General features: G+C 39.7%; 3 protein-coding genes across 4 annotated transcripts; 1 reads left to right on the plus strand and 2 right to left on the minus strand.

Moving 5' to 3' along the window:
* Positions 1–66: 66 nt before the first annotated feature.
* On the minus strand, positions 67–5,513 carry prdx3 (peroxiredoxin 3). The gene is made up of 7 exons (XM_010781244.1): positions 5,369–5,513; positions 3,896–4,007; positions 3,135–3,276; positions 2,178–2,313; positions 1,884–1,987; positions 390–555; positions 67–214 (listed from the first exon to the last, which is right to left on the minus strand). Exons 1-7 carry the CDS (start codon positions 5,402–5,404, stop codon positions 164–166), a joined length of 747 nt encoding a protein of 248 aa, XP_010779546.1. The 5' UTR covers positions 5,405–5,513; the 3' UTR covers positions 67–163.
* A 476-nt stretch (positions 5,514–5,989) lies between these two features.
* Positions 5,990–11,725, plus strand: sfxn4 (sideroflexin 4). 2 transcript variants are annotated; one of them, XM_010781246.1, is made up of 15 exons: positions 5,990–6,123; positions 6,659–6,741; positions 6,995–7,060; positions 7,150–7,206; positions 7,294–7,320; positions 7,487–7,541; positions 7,677–7,702; positions 7,800–7,853; positions 7,954–8,016; positions 9,816–9,884; positions 9,989–10,079; positions 10,271–10,386; positions 10,465–10,550; positions 10,627–10,744; positions 10,819–11,725. In XM_010781246.1, exons 2-15 carry the CDS (start codon positions 6,703–6,705, stop codon positions 10,894–10,896), a joined length of 945 nt encoding a protein of 314 aa, XP_010779548.1. In that variant the 5' UTR covers positions 5,990–6,123; positions 6,659–6,702; the 3' UTR covers positions 10,897–11,725. The 2 variants fall into 2 exon arrangements, with proteins under 2 accessions (XP_010779548.1, XP_010779547.1); XM_010781245.1 differs by lacking the exon at positions 5,990–6,123 and having other exon boundaries at positions 6,523–6,741.
* dennd10 (DENN domain containing 10) lies at positions 11,526–16,696 on the minus strand (the record flags this gene model as incomplete). The annotated part of the gene is made up of 8 exons (XM_010781248.1): positions 11,526–12,527; positions 12,602–12,696; positions 12,833–12,940; positions 13,060–13,160; positions 13,620–13,731; positions 16,069–16,217; positions 16,308–16,387; positions 16,500–16,696. Coding segments are annotated over 8 exons (1,010 nt in total), but the record flags the coding sequence as incomplete, so codon positions are not given.
* Between the last annotated feature and the right edge of the window lie 1,464 nt (positions 16,697–18,160).

The following is an 18,160-nucleotide window of genomic DNA, read 5'->3' on the forward strand; positions in this document are numbered from 1 at the left end:
CCAATGTAAATTACATTCGGTTCAATCATCAGGAGGAATAGCACATTCAGTTTCAAAACAAAGAGCTGACATTTATAAAGAATATATTTATTAGCGTACTCAACAAATGGATATTTAAACTGTAAACTAAGTGTACATGTATTGTTAGTTATGAATTCCGTCTTTAGTTGACTTTTTCAAAGTACTCCTTGGATCCTTCTGGTGTTGGTTTGATCTGAAAAGTTAAAAAAACTGAGCGTTAAAAACTGATTTACTTGAAGCACAACAGTTTCTACACACTTCTAACATGATCAAAGAAAAGACCGTTTGCAACAGATCTTAACACTGCAGTCTCAGTGCATGGGTTGATGGTGTTGGAGTCTCATGGCATCAGAGGTTGAGAGACTCACCGTCGGGGACTCTGGGGTCCAGCTGGCTGGACACACCTCACCGTGAGTCTCCACAAACTGGAAGGCCTTCACCAGGCGCAGCGTCTCTTCTACACAGCGGCCCACTGGAAGGTCGTTCACACTCATGTGTCTCACCACGCCGTTTGGATCGATGAGAAACAGGCCTCTGAAGGACAAAAAATAATTAATCAAAACCACTTTTGTAGTTCTCTACAAAACAAATGAAAAAACCGATGACAAAATGTACACTCGCACTGGCATTAAGAAAATGAAAACAGTCATTAGAAATTTTTGGATCACACAATCGTACACAGCGACCGCTAGAAGATAATTGTATACATTTGCAAGAAAAAGTATGTGAACCCTTTGGAACTACCTGGATTTCTGCATAAATTGGTCATAAAATGTGTTCTGATCTTCATCTAAGTCACAACAATAGACAAACACGGTCTGCTTAAGCTAAAACTACACAAACAATATGTTTGTATGTTTTTATTGAACACACCATGTAAACATTCACAGTGCAGGGTGGAAAAAGTATGTGAACCCTTGGATTTAATAACTGGTTGACCCTCCTTTGGCAGCAATAACCTCAACCAAACGTTTCCTATAGTTCCATATCAGACCTGCACAAAGGTCAGGAGGAATTTTGGACCATTCCTCTTTACAAAACTGTTTCAGTTCAGCAATATTCTTGGGAGGTCTGGTGTGAATCGCTCTCTTGAGGTCATGCCACAGCATCTCAATTGGGTTGAGGTCAGGACTCTGACTGGGCCACTCCAGAAGGCGTATTTTCTTCTGTTGAAGCCATTCTGTTGTTGATTTACTTCTGTGCTTTGGGTCGTTGTCCTGTTGCATCACCCATCTTCTGTTGAGCTTCAATTGGTGGACAGATGGCCTTAAGTTCTCCAGCAAAACGTCTTGATAAACTTGAGAATTCATTTTTCCGTCGATGATGGCAATCTGTCCAGGCCCTGAGGCAGCAAAGCAACCCCAAACCATGATGCTCCCTCCACCATACTTCACAGTTGGGATGAGGTTTTGATGTTGGTGCGCTGTGCCTTTTTTTCTTCACACATAACGTTGTGTGTTCCTTCCAAACAACTCAACTTTGGTTTCATCTGTCCACAGAATATTTTGCCAGTAGTGCTGTTGAACATCCAGGTGCTCTTTTGCAAACTTCAAACGTGCAGCAATGTTTTTTCTGCACAGCAGTGGCTTCCTCCATTTTATGACCAACTTATGCAGAAATCCAGGTAATTCCAAAGGGTTCACATACTTTTTCTTGCAACTGTAATTCTAACAATTATAATGTGGCGTATACTTTATCTGCAACCGTGCGGTAACACTGGCTTTAAACAGGATGAATGGATGTGCATTTGAATGCCAATTATGCTTGAAGCTTCCTAACTATTCCGTTTTCTACCCTTTGTTGTAAAAAGATAAATTAGTGATATTTCCCTGTTGTCAGACGTGTATAAATGACTGACTTACCTCAGTGCGATGCCTGCACCCTCCAGCAGCACCCCGTAGTCTTTAGAGATCTGCTTGTTGAGGTCGGACAGTAAGGGGATGTGGATGTGACCCAGGCCTCCAGTCTGACAGAACACCAGGAAACAACACCTGTTAGAGTAACTGACACTACTACTGCAGTAAACACATCAGACATACAGTCAGTCATTTGCCAACGCTCCTTTGTGACCCAGATCAAAGAATGAATGGAAAAAGTCAGCGAGTTGAACTCTGCACCTAGTCAGTTTCTGAATAATGATCAAAGAGGGGGAGCACCTTGCGTGGCGTGTTGATCCACGCCAGGTGGGTGAAGTGAGAGTCCACAGACACGCCCACCACCTCACAGTTAACATCGTGGAACTCGTTGGCCTTGTCGCTGAATGAGATGATCTCTGTCGGACATACAAAGGTGCTGAAACAAAGAGAAAAAAAAGATTCAGTGAGGAAATATTATCTGACCAAATTCACACCTAAAGACAATTAAAGGGGCCCTATTATGCTGTTTGGGGCGTTCCTTTCCCTGTAGTGTTATATAGGTTTTTGTCCATGTAAATGTTCTGCAAAGGCTCAAATCCCAAAGTTCCCTCCAGAGGGAGTTTCTCTCCTACACACTCCACCCTGCCTGAAACACTTCGATTTTACTCCATTGTTTACTTCGGTAACATTGTGACATCACTTGATCCAACACATTGTACATGATAGGCTAAGGTGCCAGCCAGGTGCTGCAGCAAAGCAGTATGAGAAAAATAAAGACCTTTTTAAACATTGAAGCATGTAAACATGTCACAGTAGAGGCACACAATACAAATGCACATAATATGACCTCTTAATTGAGAGGACTTTTATTATACAAGTCTGGTTTAACAGCCTGTTGTGGGTGGATGAAATGTTATGTTTGATAAGTAACCGAGCATTTGCATGGACATGTGGAACTGAATTTCTCATTTTTGCTTTACTGTAAGGGTTGGCTGGGACTGCTCTCAGGTTTTTTTTGTAAAAGTTTATTTTTTCTTTTTCTTTTTCTTTTACACGAACTGCTATTTTACTGCTTTTTGTCTCATGTTACCATTTTATGTTTGGAAACAAATTAATAATGTTTTTTCTTTTTTCAAACGAGATGACTTTCATTCAACAATCTACTGAGCAACATAAAAGTATAATATCAGTCAATGTGCATTTCAATCAAAGGGTATTAAGAGCCCTTCTTCTTTTTTCCATGTCACAAACACTCACAAGTCCAGTGGGTAGAAGAAGAGGACCAGGTATTTGCCCTTGAAGTCAGCGAGGCTCATCTCCTTGAACTCACCATTGCTGACAGCTGTGCCCTTGAAATCAGGAGCTGCCTGGGTGACAGCAGGGGCCCATCTGGAAGAGCCTGATATGGAAAAGACCATTTATTCTTTCTAACTATTTGCCTAGTAAGAACAAGGGAACATACAGTGTATAGTACAGAGAACTCTGTGTGCAATCTTATTTATAACATTGATGGAACATGCCTGTTTGTGCAACTGTAAAGAACCTGACAGTGTACACAGTAAACTGATCAGTAAGTTAACCAAACATTTTTTTGAATATTTTACATGTGCTAAGATAAGGCGTAACATGTATTATTGAAATAAATTTAAATAACAAAAACAAAATGTTTAATATTCTGATATTATTGCTTAGCTATAACCTGAGGATTTGCTTTTATAACAACTCCAGAGAACAACAAATGATGCATATTATCCTGCACATGAAGATAACCGCTTCTTGACACTGAAACATCTTTGAGAGAACAATATAGATTTGGTGATTATTTAGTGAAAAACTTCAAACAATAAACACAATTGGCCAAACCAATCTCCCGTGTTTTGCCCTCAAGTCAAAGAGATTACGTTTACATATGAAGTAATTCAAATGGTCTCAGATACATTTTTAGACGGACAATAAATGGTGTGTGCTGTAGAGTTTAATCAGCATTCGACTGTGTATCGTGTGACTTAGGTACATACTGGTAGCGAAACCGGCTCTCTGCAGTGACGGCGCGCTGAGGATCCTCCTAGCTCCAGACGCTCCATGCTGACAGGAGGCTGTGACTTTCAACCCTCCTGCTGCAACCTTAGCCTTAAAAATGTTTAGAAATTCAACATGAACAATCCAGAAATACACTGGAAAGAAAATCTCAAGATATTTTGTGAGTAACTTCACAATACTTATGTATAAAGGATGAACCATCCATGTCTGTTTCAATTGTATTGAGACATATTAGTCCTATTTGATTATTTGTAGATATGAAGCCCCATATAATAATGTAATTATTATCAAAGTGCATGTTTTTTTGTATAAATATCTACAGTTCTGTTATGCCAACATGGACCACCACGTGTGATATAAAATGCTTAGTTTAGGATCATTCCCGGATTTGTCATAATATGAAAAAGACGACGCTGCACTCAGCCATGGAGAGTTTGTTGTGATCACACTCTGAACAGTGATATCACAGCAGGGATCTCCATCAGCGGCCAAGAGCAGAACACCTGCTGAGAAAGCTCTAATTGGTGTTAATAATGAGAGTTAGGACAAGCACGTTAAAAATAACTGCAGGTCTGATGTGAAGTCAATGTTGTGGAATTAGAAAATAATGTGTCCGTGAAGAAAATACCAAAAATGATATATTTATATTGCATTCTCTGACAGGTTAGTTAACTAGTATTAGTAATGGAGTGTTCTGTAATAAATAAAGGATGATTTTCTTTGTATTTAATTTGATTTAAAGTTGATCATTTAACTAACTTTGTCTTTTTAAGGATATTGTTCAAACATGTTACTGCTACTCTGATTATATGCAAATATTACACAATACCTAAAAACATCAAGACCAGGAAAATATTACATGTATGTGTGCTCGTTAGCTGGCACAGTGTAAAATTGCATTTAACATACTTTTGTATGATGTAATGCTATTCTAATTGGGGGGGAAAGGGTCCATTGTGTGGAATGATTTATAATGTAACACATGCAGATATACTCAGCAGATTGAGAAACAAACATACAGAGTCGGTGGCTCAGCACTTTTAGCTTTCACAGACCCAAGTCGTGCAGCAACATAAAGACGTTATTAAATCACATTCATGTATTTATTTGCATGGTTAATATAACATAATTGAGTAACCTACCAAGCAAAGCTACTTCTGTTGCTCCAACTTTAGAATGAATCCTTACATGCACTGCTAACAAGATTTAAGAAGATTAACTGGATATATTTTGTAACCCATTTTAGTACACAACAGCGGCCGCGGACCAGAGGTTTGTCAGTACTGTGTCAGTTGGTGCTCGGGTTCACTTAAATGTGCAACACACGTGCGAGTACACAAATACATCGTTTCCTGCTATTGACACAGTTATTAGTTAATAATAAATAGCATACTAAGCATAAATACTTTAAATATAAACATGTGACGCTATGTTGGAGAAGTTTCACTCACAGATGTCCTCAGAAGTCTCCCGATAGAGGCTGCCATTTTGGATTGTCTGTCAGAGGAGGGCGGTTATGGCTAGAAAGGATCCGTCTAGTGTAAATATGACGTCACGTTCTCGTTGTAACTCTCGTTGTAATCGGAGCGGCTCGGAAAAACATCTACAGCAGTAACATGATGCAACATACACATTAATGCAGCAGCAATATTAATAGAGAAACATCAGACTTAATAGTAAAACACTGCAAGGGAACATTTTATTGCACCAGGAGCTATCTTGGGACTTTTACTGCGACAACGTTGACTTGCCTGTGAATAAAAAATAAACCATAGTGTTGGTGATCTACAGTGTTGTCATTCTTCTTTGAACACCAACAAGACCGCTAACACCCTATTTCAACAATCACACTCCCTGTAATTGACATAATTAATAGATAGTTTAGCTTCTCACCATCATTTGCTGTGGCCAACTGATGTTAACGATCGTAACTGAAAGGCTGGCTGCCAAACGTAAACATTCAGCCACGTGACATTCAGCCAAACTCTCGCGAGAGTTTTACACAAGACGGATCCTTTCTAGCCATAACCGAGGAGGGCGGCCGGTTTGTTAAGCAGGTCGTTGCGTCATGTACGCACGTGCTCGACGTAAACCTGTGCTCTGAAAAAATATGAGCATAAAATTATTCACTTATATGATATTCTGCACCAAAAAAAGTGATGTTAAACTGATTATCCGAAGATACCTGTCCTGGACCCAGTCAATGGTAAACAGGATGCTGTAAACACTCGTATGTACCATGGACATTAAGATCCTCAGGTGTTGAGAAAATGATAAATGTACTCAACCTAATAGCACTTTGCATTAAAACTTGAACCAAAGCATGCTTAAAAAATTAAGGCTAAATCACTGACCTAGTAAACTGAAATAGCAGTCTATAAAACAATTATTTATTTGAAAAGGTTGAACATATTTTTATTTAATATTCAATTATACCCCAAATTTCCCTTACATTTTTTTGTATGGCTTTTCTTTAAATCAATAAATAACGTCTGCGAAGTTTTGCGCTTCATACTTTTAGCATCAACTGCACTCTTAAAATTAACACAACTTGGATACATCAGATTTTTCCGATGTCCACGAATGCAGCACACAGTACACAGCCGCCCACAGCTGAACACGGGGTTGAAGGCGGAAGTATTTGCTCAAGATTTGAATTTGACCTTAAAAAGCACAACAATACATGCTGTTTAAATGTGTGCTGCAGAAGGGTTATTGTGACTTATTTAATTTCTGAGAAGTTCCCCGGACGTTGCCATTGCCACGACCCCTGGCCGTTGTCCCAATGGATCCTAATCTGTTGTTTTGGAAAAGCGAAGGACAGGTAACTATACACACACGTTTTTTATATTCAGCTGGAACTGAAACCGGCGTTTACATATCATTTCAATCAATGTGTTAGCACTTTAAATGGTTTGGCTTAGTTGAAGCTAATGTACCTACATGATTCTTGTTACTCTGTACCCTCCTGGTTGAATGCACATTGTAAGTCGCTTTGGATAAAAGCGTCTGCCAAATGAAATGTAATAATTTCATCCAAACATGTTTTTAAATAAATGTTCCTTTCCTTTTTTCAGTCGTTCTTTAGTCGGATCAAGATCTGGGTTAATATCCTTGATCCCACTTCCCTTCTTTCCTCTGATGTAAGTAGCTGTCACTACAGTGTTTAAATATACTGTGAGATGCATGTGTGTAAGAATATAATGCTTACAAGTCATGCTTCTTTCTGCAGGCCAAAATAGAGAGGGCTCATGGTCTGCTTAGAGGTGGACAGAAACTAGATGATTGGGTCAGATTCTTTTTTTGTATTACTTGAATTAGCTATGGTCAGATGTATGTACCTGATTTATTAAAATCTGTTTGTTTCTTCCTGTAGAATGAAGAAGCAGTCACCCTATCACTTGTAAGTTTTGAAAGAAAAACCTTATGTCTTTGAATGAATTAGAATTCAGTCATGTTTTCCACAATAAACCTCCAGTTCAACTTTATATGTCTTCAAACAGAACCTTTACTTAATTACAAATGTATTTTGTATGTGCTGCTTTTTAATGAGCGCTCTGTGTTTACAGTCATCTGTCCATGCTGACTCTGGTGATGTTCTTCCACTTATGCTCCGCCCTGCAGGTGTGGTAAATCTAAGCTTTGACACATAGTTTGCATCCATTATTAAATATGTTCACATTTTTATCATGTAACAAGTATAACAACTGTATCAATAAAATAGATACTGATGCCCTTATTTCTGTTATTTTTTTATAGCATTTTTGTCTGCATCAGCACCTCTGGTATGTTGGTCATCTAGTAAATATATAAAATAAATGACAACTTAAATAGTTTTTTGAAATAAAGGTTGTTACATATACAAACAAACCTCTTTTTCAGGTGGTCGCCAGCTTTTTGCCTCACACCAATGTGAAATATGCTCTGCTCTGGCAGGTAAAAGCATATTCATCATATTAATAAAAGTGCAGTATATTACATGTGGGTATTATAACACAGTTCATTCATGTTTAAAAAGAAAAATGCATTCTTTCAGTTTTTCCTGCAGAGTTACCAAACTAGGTTCACCCTTGCAAACAGAAATTCTTCATCAGAAAAGGTAACATTGTACACTCTGTCCTATCACCTTTTTAACATGTTTTTATGACAAACTGTACTTTGACATTTTGAATAATTATTTGTCTTACCATATCATTACATTGTTGATGTTTTGTGTGAAAAACTATACTTTACATTTTGTATTGTTTTTTTTAATGCATCTTTACTATTACATTTTAAAAATATTTCTTAAGATCTACTATACTTTGACGTATTTTTGTTTTTCGTTTTATGGTAAATAGAGTGGTGCAGTGACGAGTCCTGAAACCCGGAAGTGAGTTAGCATTTTACCCTATGATTTTACCGATACCGGTTCCCTCGTCTCAGAGCCAATGGGATTTCTCCATAGGATTTTGGAAAATAGCTCGAAATAAGGTCTGTGGTTGACACAAATTTAAGAGACGGATCACGTTTTGTTCTACGACATTAAATACATCAGCAGTGACCCCACTGGTGATTTTTGAAGAGTTTACGTGTCTGAAAAACGATGGTTGTTAACAAGTGGCTGAATAGGACTACAGAAGTTGTGGGGAAGTTGTACTTCATTACGCCAAACTCGTAAATACTCCCGCTAAGTTTGTTTGCCCTGTTCTGCTTGAAAGCAAGTACCTGTGCTTTTGCAAACTGTTTAAACAAAGTTTTAACTTGTACAATTTTGAATCTGTATTTTTGAATATCGATCTTAAAGGTGGGTAGGTAATTTTGGAGAAAACAGCTCGAGTGCGCTAGAATTTGAAAATACACAGCCGGAAAAGTTCTGCCACTTCCTTACAGAGCCCATCCTCCAACACACACAATGACCAATGAGGGACACGAGATAAGTTTGTGCACAGATGGAAGGCTGACAGGCAGGTAGGCCATCCAGTTATTTTAGCCGGGCCGGCTAAAATGATTGGTCATGCTTTTTACAGTACCAATGCTTCCACAGATGACCTTTTTTATGGATTTTTTGTCAAAGCACTTAAGATATTCATTGCTATCTGGATGTTAAGAGCATTCCATGGAATACAACAAAAAGTGTATCTCGAGCCGGTTTCTCAAACTTACCTACCCCACCTTTAAGTTGGCGTGACGTTGAAGTCGTGCGACCCTGCTGTCGTTCGTTTATAGCATAACATTAGCATTTTGCTTCTGGCGATTAGATTTATGATTTGAAAATTATAAAAGTAGGGTAGACATGTGGATATTATCCGGCTGAACAAAACATGCATTTATCAAACAGGTTCGTTTTCCACAGACCTTATTTCGAGCTATTTTCCTAAATCCTATGGAGAAATCCCATTGCTTTTTTGTCGAGGGAACCCATGCGCAGCTTATTTCCGGGTAAATACATCATCCCTGGACCACTCTATTAATCTTGCAAGATAATTTTATGATATACCATGCTCTGAATTTGTTACACTGTACTACGATATCACATTTTTATGACCTATTATACTTTGACATCTTAAACATATTTGTATTATGTGCCATAATATAGGAAATGTTCTGTATGCCATACTGTACTATCACATTTTTATGACATACCATATGACTTTTTTATTATTTTGTTATGCCATACTATAACATCTGTAACATGTGGCATACTAAATGAATTTGATGTTTGGCATACTATACTATTTTATTATGTTTTTGATAGTGTACTATACCTTTTGCTATGGCATACTAGGATTTTAATATTCTTTGAATGCCTTAATATACTTTGACTTTTAATTAATTTTTTCTGGCATTAGTTCATATGAAGCTTTCAGTCCTTCTCTGTTCCTGCTTCTCTTAATCACCTTTATCTCTCCCCACCAGAGTAAGAAGCTGTCTTCGAGGCAGCTTCTGTTGAGCGCTGGAACCGTTTGCTATGCAACATGTGCAGGGGTGTGTATAACTTGATTGTAACAATGGCATCTGTGCCATGTTTATTATGATGTGGCAAGTCAACTTTAGAAAATGCTGCTTTTTAAAACCTTTTTTTGTTTCAGTCCCTTCCTCAAATTATGATTTATAAACTTGGTGTAAGTAGTGAAGTAATCAAGGCTGTCTTAAGGACCATGCTACCAATCCCTCTCTCAGGTAAGTATCTATGAAATATAAAGACTGTTCCATACATCTGAATACTTTATTTTGCATGTCAGGTAGTATATGCGTAAATTCCCCCCAAAGTAGACAAAAAGTACTTCATCATTTTCATTTCCATTTAATTGTGGATCCAGTATTAGCAGGTAAGACTTTTTAAACTAACATGTATGTGTACCTCTCTCCAGCTGCTGTGGCCTTCATCAGTGTGTACACTGTCAGAAGTGAAGAGTCACAAACTGGGATCCAAGTGTTTGATTCTAATGGAAATCTGGTCGGCCTTTCTAAAGCAGCGGGACACAAGGTTAACGAAAGAAGAGCAAAAGGACAAATACACATTCCTTTCTTTTTGAAATATAGTTAAATTGTTCTTTATGTCCAGGCTGTGAAGGAGACTGCACTGTCAAGAGCAGCGCTGTTCGGTACAACCGCTGCTGTCCCTTCCCTCCTGATAACACTCTTATGGAGGTGAGTCACGTTTACAATAAGTTACATTTACCTGGTCGGACGGTCAGATTTAACCAAATAACTTGTCCTTTTTTAGAACAAGAGTGATCCAGAAGAGCTCTGTGCTGATCGCTCCTCTCCGTTACATGAGTGTTGCGATGGGTTTTGGCTTGATGATCCCCGTCTCGTTCAGTCTCTTTCCACAGCTGAGCACGGTGAGATTCAGATCCTCCTGTACTGAAATGGTTTCCTTGTGATGAACTCAGCTGACGTTAGCCTTGTTTTACAGATAAAGAAGGAAAACGTGGAAAAGAACCTGCAGGAGGCAGCTTGCGAAGGACTGTTATACTACCATAGAGGACTCTGAGGACCTATAAATACACAAATCTACCAAAACACATGTTGCTATTACTCGCTAGTATTATAATAAATCTCTTCTTTAGCATCATGCAGCTGAAAATGTACAACGCATGTAACACACTCAAAGATGCCCAATGGAAAAAATACAGTTTGAGAGATTAAAACGCTTATTTTTTATATTAAATGTATTCATCTGGAATATTAATTGTATTATACATAGGAAATATTACATGAATTCATTATAATACATTTATTTTCCAAAGTTAAATTTGCATTTATTGCACTGTGTGTCTGAGGCACAAAACCATCTTTTTGGCAATGTGCTTAAAGCAACAGCGCTAGCCGCTAACTCAACGTGGATAAAAAGAAAACGTGGACAATAAGACACATGATTCAGTATAAATCAATATGGACATGGAAACACTAATATTTGATCAGCTGCATTTTGATGAACACCTTTTGATAAAGTTTTTTAAAAAGCCTTGTACATCACGATATGCTTGTTTTTAAGTAATTAGTAAAATACAAAATGTGAGTTAAAAAAATGATATAAACACACACATTATGATCCAATAACCACAAATGTAGTTTCTATCAATAAGCTCTTTAATATTAATAATAACTGCATTTCAGCTGCTGCGTATTTATATCTCTTTACAGCGTTTGCACAATATTCCCATAAAGGCATGTACGTGCCGCTTTGCACTGTGGGAGCTCAAATCTGGGAGGATTATTAGATGTACCAGCTGAAAAGTACCAGTTTATTTTCCTCCGTTTCACACAGTTAGAGAAAAACACTGTAGATCCTTATTGTCCTTAACTACTGATTTCAAAAACAAGGCTAAAGTTACTTCATATTTGTATGTCATCAAATACCATGAAAACACCTAAAACATTCAGTGTCCATCTTACTTTTTTTGGCACTTACAGTAGTTCCAAGCCCACTGATACATGCAGCAAAACTAATGTATTCTTGAATTGATCAAATAAAAGGCTTTAACAGCTGGGCAGTGTAAATGTTAACAGCAGTTAACTGAAATAGGATTAGATTGTGCACTTTTTGGGACTATATTTTGCTTTGGATGAATACACATTTGGTGCAGTAGTGAGTATTATAGTCAGCAGCAGTCACTCAAGTATTCACAGTGCCCATATTCATGGTAGTAAAATGCAACATTTAGGATTCAAGTCATTGTTATTTTGGTCTTTTCAAGGGATTTGTTGGCAATCAAAAATATATAAACATGTATTTATTGGTACAAGTAAAGATCTGAGTCATGTGACACTTTCCTACCTCACATGAAGATAACTGTGAGAAAGTGTCTTCTGTTCACTCTCATAAGAAGAGAGTGCGCACAAGCCTTTAAGACCACAGGAGATGTCCTGACATATTGAGAACAGCAGAGCCAGAGTCCATGCTGTAAGAGACGGTAACATCATCCTGCAGCAAGGAGTCTGAAAAATAAAAAACTATATCCGTAAGAGCTGCTCGGCAGCTGCCAAATGAAAGAGGAAGTTCTCTGTGGCCGGGGGGAAATGATGCAGCTTTAAACTTTCCAACGTGATTTTAGAGTCTTCACACTGATCAGCCAGGGCTGCCAAGTTAGCCAGGATCTCTTTAGTCTTGACAGAAATATCCTGTGGAGTAATGAGTGGGTGTCAGATTCAGGACGTTAATTCTTGATTTCAGACGTGTGTTCTGAGGATCTCACCTTGATGACCTGACTGTCAGACCTCTCAGCATCCTCCGCAGACTGCACGATGAGAAGTCCAACGTCTTTGTGCAACTTCCCCATAGCCATGGCCTCTGTGGGGTGGTGGGGGGGGGGGGGGGGGGGAAGGAAGGGAAGGGAAGACTTCACATCAGTCTGAAGGAAATGCTGTCCTGCTCTCTGTAGAATCAAAGGGCTCTTAAAAACATACTGCTTTCTCTCTGAACATACCTTTGGCACTCTGGGATACTGTGATGACGCTGTCCGGGAGGTTCACATAAACATCAAACAAGTCTGATCTGTTGCTCACTTCTGGATCTACAAACCCCGCTACATATCCTGCGGAGAAACATATTGTTGGGTGAATAATTCATTTCCCCAGCTTGAGATCTCAGAGCAGATGGTGGTTTATCAACAACAGAGAGGAGGAGAACTAAGAGTAAATAAAGAATCCTCACCCGGGCATTTCTTCAGATCCTCTAGTTCAGTATCAGTCAGGTGAACGTACGGGTGGAGGATGGACCAGTCCTTCCTGTGCCAGGTCAGAGAGGGCAGGACTCTGAGGGGACACACAGAAAGACTTACACACGGAGGAAAATACTCACCTCTACAAATACAAATGTCTAGCTAAATAATTGGAAAAGGGATGCCAATATCACTGAGATAACCCATTTCACATGTTTGGATTTTGAAAGAGTTCTTGACATACAGTCTATGTGCACCTGAGGATAATAAGACTTAATGTTTTGAGCAAAAATGGATAATTTCATTTTCTATAGCTCTTTTTCTAACCAAATCTAACTGATCAAACTGTTATCACAGTAATAGTTATGACTCATTTGGGTTGTCTTTCTCTATCGGAGTTCTTAGATGCAGGACTTGTTAAATAATTGCAATCAACTGGGCTTTCCATTATCTGCAAGACTTTTAATATTAGAATTATACGTATTTGATTCTGTAATTAATCTGCCCGCTTTCTATTGCCATCCTTAATTTTTTATTTGAGTCTAAATCGCACCTTGTAAACTCCAGCAAGGCTTCAATCCGAGGGTGATGGACAACAATCCTCTTTTTCAGCATGAGAGCCGTGTACAGGATGATCGTCTCCAGGCCAAACTGAGACACCACGTCTAGAGACAAAGAGAGAATGCAGACATGAAGTGCACTGGATGACCTGCTTTTACTCCTTAGGAATCCAAAAATGGACACTGACTATAGAGGTTTCTCAATACTCAAATTTCCCCTCCTCGACTCCTCGGTCCTCCGGTAGTGACCCGGAAATGAATTTCAGCGCGCCATGTTGAAGGACATCTCATTTATCTAAATGCACTTCGAGGACCGAGCTTCGAGCATCGAGGAGGCTCTCTGGAGGAGCTCTAACCGAGGAGACACTGATGCATCCTCCACGGATACATTTCCGGGAACTGTGGATGCGTGACGCACGGCCGGACTTATCTCAGCCAATGACAGCTCTGCATGCATCCCTTGGATATTATTTTAGTAACTGCTTTCACCGCAACGCGATGTTTACAGTGAGAACAGCTGTGAGGTCCGTGCAGAAAGCAGAGCAGTGTGTAAAATATATATCACTCAGTATAACAGGCCTACATTACTTTCTGTATTTGTATGCTGTAGTTTAGTAGATATCTACAAACAAACAGTGCGTAGATGCGGCGGACAGACGGGTCTCAGTGGGTTTGGTGTCCTATGCTTACTTTTAATACTTCTACAACTTTTGGCCCGTAATTTCAATTCCCCATTTCAGCGACCAGAGAGAGGGGGGGAGGGATATATCCAGTCTCTGATTGTTTTACGTTATTATGAGAGTGCTCTCATACTTGTTTGATTCTGAAATTGTATATATTTATATTTTATATGTGTGTGTGTATATGTCCGCATCTGTAGCCTATTATTGTCTCATTATACCGTACTGTCAATGAATTAAAAGTAAATATATAAAGTCGTCATGAACACATCTGTCCATCAGAGTGATGCTGTGCCTCCTGTCATCATTAATGGACGTCTCTTTAAAATGACCGCTCAGAGTAGAGGAGTTCTCGTTTCTCTAACCGCCTGTTGCTTCCCCTCCTCCTCCTCGGCTCCTCCGCTCGCATCTCCTGTGGGCGGCACCAAGTCTCGAGGATAGGAGTCGAGGGGGGGAAATTTGAGTATTGAGAAACCTCTAATGGGTGCGTTTCATTTCGGTTAAATGGAATCCTTGCGTCCCTCACTTGCGTCGTTTCCCTGCGTCTAGTCCCTCCCACCAGGGAAGCATGGAGAGACGCAAGGAAACCACGAGAAGCAGGGAAATTAGTTTTAAGAGCAATGGGACGTCCTTTCCCCCAGAGCGCCACGTGAAGCGACGTCCGTTTGTGATGACACCGCACAGCTGATGTCTGACAGCAGCTCTGTCCCCGTTGTTTTCACAAACACCCCCGCCTCTGTTAGTACACATTTACTGACTACATTTGTATCATCTGTTGTAGACCCAAATAAATAAAATAAAATAAGAACTCATTCTCAAAAAAGATAAAGCGCCATTCTTAAAATGTATAAACGAAAAAAGCGATCATGAAAATGTTTCCAATAAATTAATAAAGTAATTGTTGACCACTTTGTTGTTCAGATATATCACATATTTGTAACTAAATGTTACATTAATTGAAACAAAACACAGTATGGACTGAGGAGTGACTCCCGTGAGGTTCATGTATTTTCTTCACTCTGCTGGGAAACGGCTCTCATGTCAAGAAGCATCAGATCAGTGCATGCGCTGCATCGTTCAATCAGTGAGTGATACACAGTAAGGGGGCGGGGCGAGTGTCAGAGGATTTCATCGGAGGATGGTCTGGTGGTTCCTCGGTTATCGCTCCTCCATTATCGCTCCTCGGTCCTCCGGCACAAATAAGGCCACTGGGACGCTACTCAAGGTGGCGCAGACAAATCAACTTCCGGTGATACCGAGACCGAGGAACGAGGAAATGAAAAATAAGAGAAGTGAAATGCACCCAATGTTTTAAAACAGCTGTCTGTAAGATCAGATGACAGATCATGTGACAGTTACAGTAAATTGCTTTTTTCATCTTTTTTGTAGATGACTTCTGAAAATAATTGCTAGCTTTACATAATATTTTGGTGGTTTATTAGCAAATCTGCTGTATATGCACACACCACTTTTCAGTTGTTTTACTAGAGTTTTTTGAAACTACCTTTTTCATTTCACCTCACCAAATTTTGGTTGGATACACATTACATAAAAAGCAGATAAAAAACATTTATATTCCAGGTTGTATTGGACCAAAATAGTGAAAATAATGTGAATTATTTTGCAGGGGAATGTACTACAGTGGCATGAACAACGTATTAGTAGGACTTGTTTATTTTTATTTCTGCATGAACGTTTAACAATCACAAAAGGATCCCAACATACTGGTTAGTGTTCCTCTTGAGAGACTGAGGTGTCTTACCTTTGACTGAACCAGCCAAGAAGGCTTTCCGAATATCGTAGTCCTTTATTAGAAACGAGCCGTTTTCATCACTCTGGCAAATTCCTTTCGTGAGGACGGTGACGTAAGCCTCCATCATCTTCACTGGGCTGCCATGTTTGATGTACATCCTGGAGAATACACAGTAACACATCCTTCAAATAAAAAACCCTCTTGAAATAAAAGTGTAACAACAGTGTTATCTGAGTTGGACACTGTACCTGCAGAGGATTCTGCTGAGAGCAGCATACTTCTCAGGGTTGAAGTCTTTTGCCGTAACAACTATTGAAAAATGAGTGACCTTGAAGGGAGAAAAAAAGAGAGACAAACAATAAACTCTATAGAAAGATAGAAAAGTAACTCATGTTCCTTGATGGAGATTCTAGCAGCAGCTGACTCTCTGGACAGTGTACCTTGTTTAGCGCTGTGGGTTCCTGCACCTCCACAGTGCTGATGTAGAACCAGGTGCGACAGAATTGCCCGAACACAAAGGTGTGGAAGTCCCGGCTGTCCTGAGTCAGACAGCACTTGCTGAGCAGGACTTGCCTCAGGTCTGAGCTCACAGAGGGATAGCACCACACCCACAGAGTGTCTCCGTTCACATCTTTCTCTGGGCAGAGGGAAAGAAAACCAAATAAAACATCATATACCAATGTCATAAAAAATAGATAGCCAGTAAAGGGAAAGTTACCATTTTTTTTTAAATAGGGTTGTATAAATAAGTCCATAGTCAGTGTATACCTACAGTAGATGACTGTTGGCATGCACACACAGGAGTACTAGCATTGAAGCTAAGCAATATCCTGCTGTGAATGAGGGTAGTGAAAAATATTTAAGCCACCTACAAAAGTTAAAATGCCATATTAATAATAATAATAATATTTTCACTGTTTACCTTTTCATCAGTGAGCCCTTTCTGACTGAGACCTTATGCTGTTAAATCCACTTATGCTCTCTTCACAGCCACCATTGACCAAAAAAGTTACTTTACCTCGCCGAACATGGGAGTTGCTGGCTGCCTCGATTGGTTAGTTTGTGAGGATCAGTGTGTGACTTAAAGAGAACGTTTGCTTTCCTCAAAGTCAAAGAATAACACAAACAAACAAATCAATCAAGGAATCGGTGGACCAACAACTTTAGTTATCAACGTACAACTAATGTTTTTTTTTTAATGTATGTGTTTGGTGGCTTTGAAGAAGACAGATAACTACTTCAGATCCCTGTCGAAAGTTGTGTCTGACCTAAAGATTAAAAGACTAAATAAATATTTCTTAATATAGTGCACACTAAAACTGATGTTTTAGGTGGCCTTCCTTTTAGTTTGCTAAAATATATTTAGCTGTTGCCAATTTCTAAAGCACCACACTGCTTTCCTTCCATGCTGGTGCTCCTGCCTACCAAACTGGGGGACATGGAGCTCCATCTACTGCAGCAATACACTGATAAGTCACTCACACAATCCAAACTATCTCTATCGCATACTGTTGCCTTCAGGCAACAAACCACTTTTTTCGACCTCCCACTGGCCCTCTAAATATTTTTATTTTTTTAAATATACACAATGTCACCTGACATGCTGGTGTCCAATAAAATGAGGGAATTATATGGGTATGGCATTTTGTCTGGGGGTGGAGCTGTCCTTTCTACAATTAAAGCTGCAGAGGACTCAGGGCCACCACTTGGTAAGATACATTTCATTTTTTAACATATTAGAAATGTGTGTGCCCTGATGAACCTGGGGGCTGTGTTGTCTGGAACCTTGTGTTCCTGGTAGGGTCTCCCATGGCAAATTGGTCTCAGGCAAGGGGCCAAACTAAGATTGGTTCACAAGACCTCATGAAAGACGACACACGAAGTGAGGATACCCTGCCCGGAGGAAGCCCGGGGTCCCCTTCTGGAGCCAGGCCCAGAAGGAGGACTCGTCGGCGAGCGTCTGGTGTCCGGGCTTGCCACGGAGCCCGGCCGGGCACAGCCCGAAAAGGCAACGTGGGCAACACCTCCGCTTCTCCGTCCCGCGGGCCCACCACCTACGGGAAACAGCGATGAGGTCGGGTGCGCTGCCAGAAGGGTGGCA

This window comes from Notothenia coriiceps, unplaced genomic scaffold (genome assembly GCF_000735185.1).
Source record: "Notothenia coriiceps isolate Sejong01 unplaced genomic scaffold, NC01 NC01_scaffold00022909, whole genome shotgun sequence".
Classification (NCBI taxonomy): Eukaryota; Metazoa; Chordata; class Actinopteri; order Perciformes; family Nototheniidae; genus Notothenia; species Notothenia coriiceps.

Bases quoted from the DNA above. Each gene is read 5' to 3' on its own strand.
- prdx3 (XM_010781244.1), bottom strand. From the start codon at position 5,404: ATGGCAGCCTCTATCGGGAGACTTCTGAGGACATCT. The intron at 4,008-5,368 runs GTGAGTGAAACT...AACATTTTTAAG, and splicing joins GGAGACTTCTGAGGACATCT to GCTAAGGTTGCAGCAGGAGG. The intron at 2,314-3,134 runs GTGAGTGTTTGT...TCTTTGTTTCAG, and splicing joins TTCTTCTACCCACTGGACTT to CACCTTTGTATGTCCGACAG.
- sfxn4 (XM_010781246.1), top strand. From the start codon at position 6,703: ATGGATCCTAATCTGTTGTTTTGGAAAAGCGAAGGACAG. The intron at 9,885-9,988 runs GTGTGTATAACT...TTTTTGTTTCAG, and splicing joins GCTATGCAACATGTGCAGGG to TCCCTTCCTCAAATTATGAT. The intron at 10,387-10,464 runs GTTAACGAAAGA...CTTTATGTCCAG, and splicing joins CTAAAGCAGCGGGACACAAG to GCTGTGAAGGAGACTGCACT.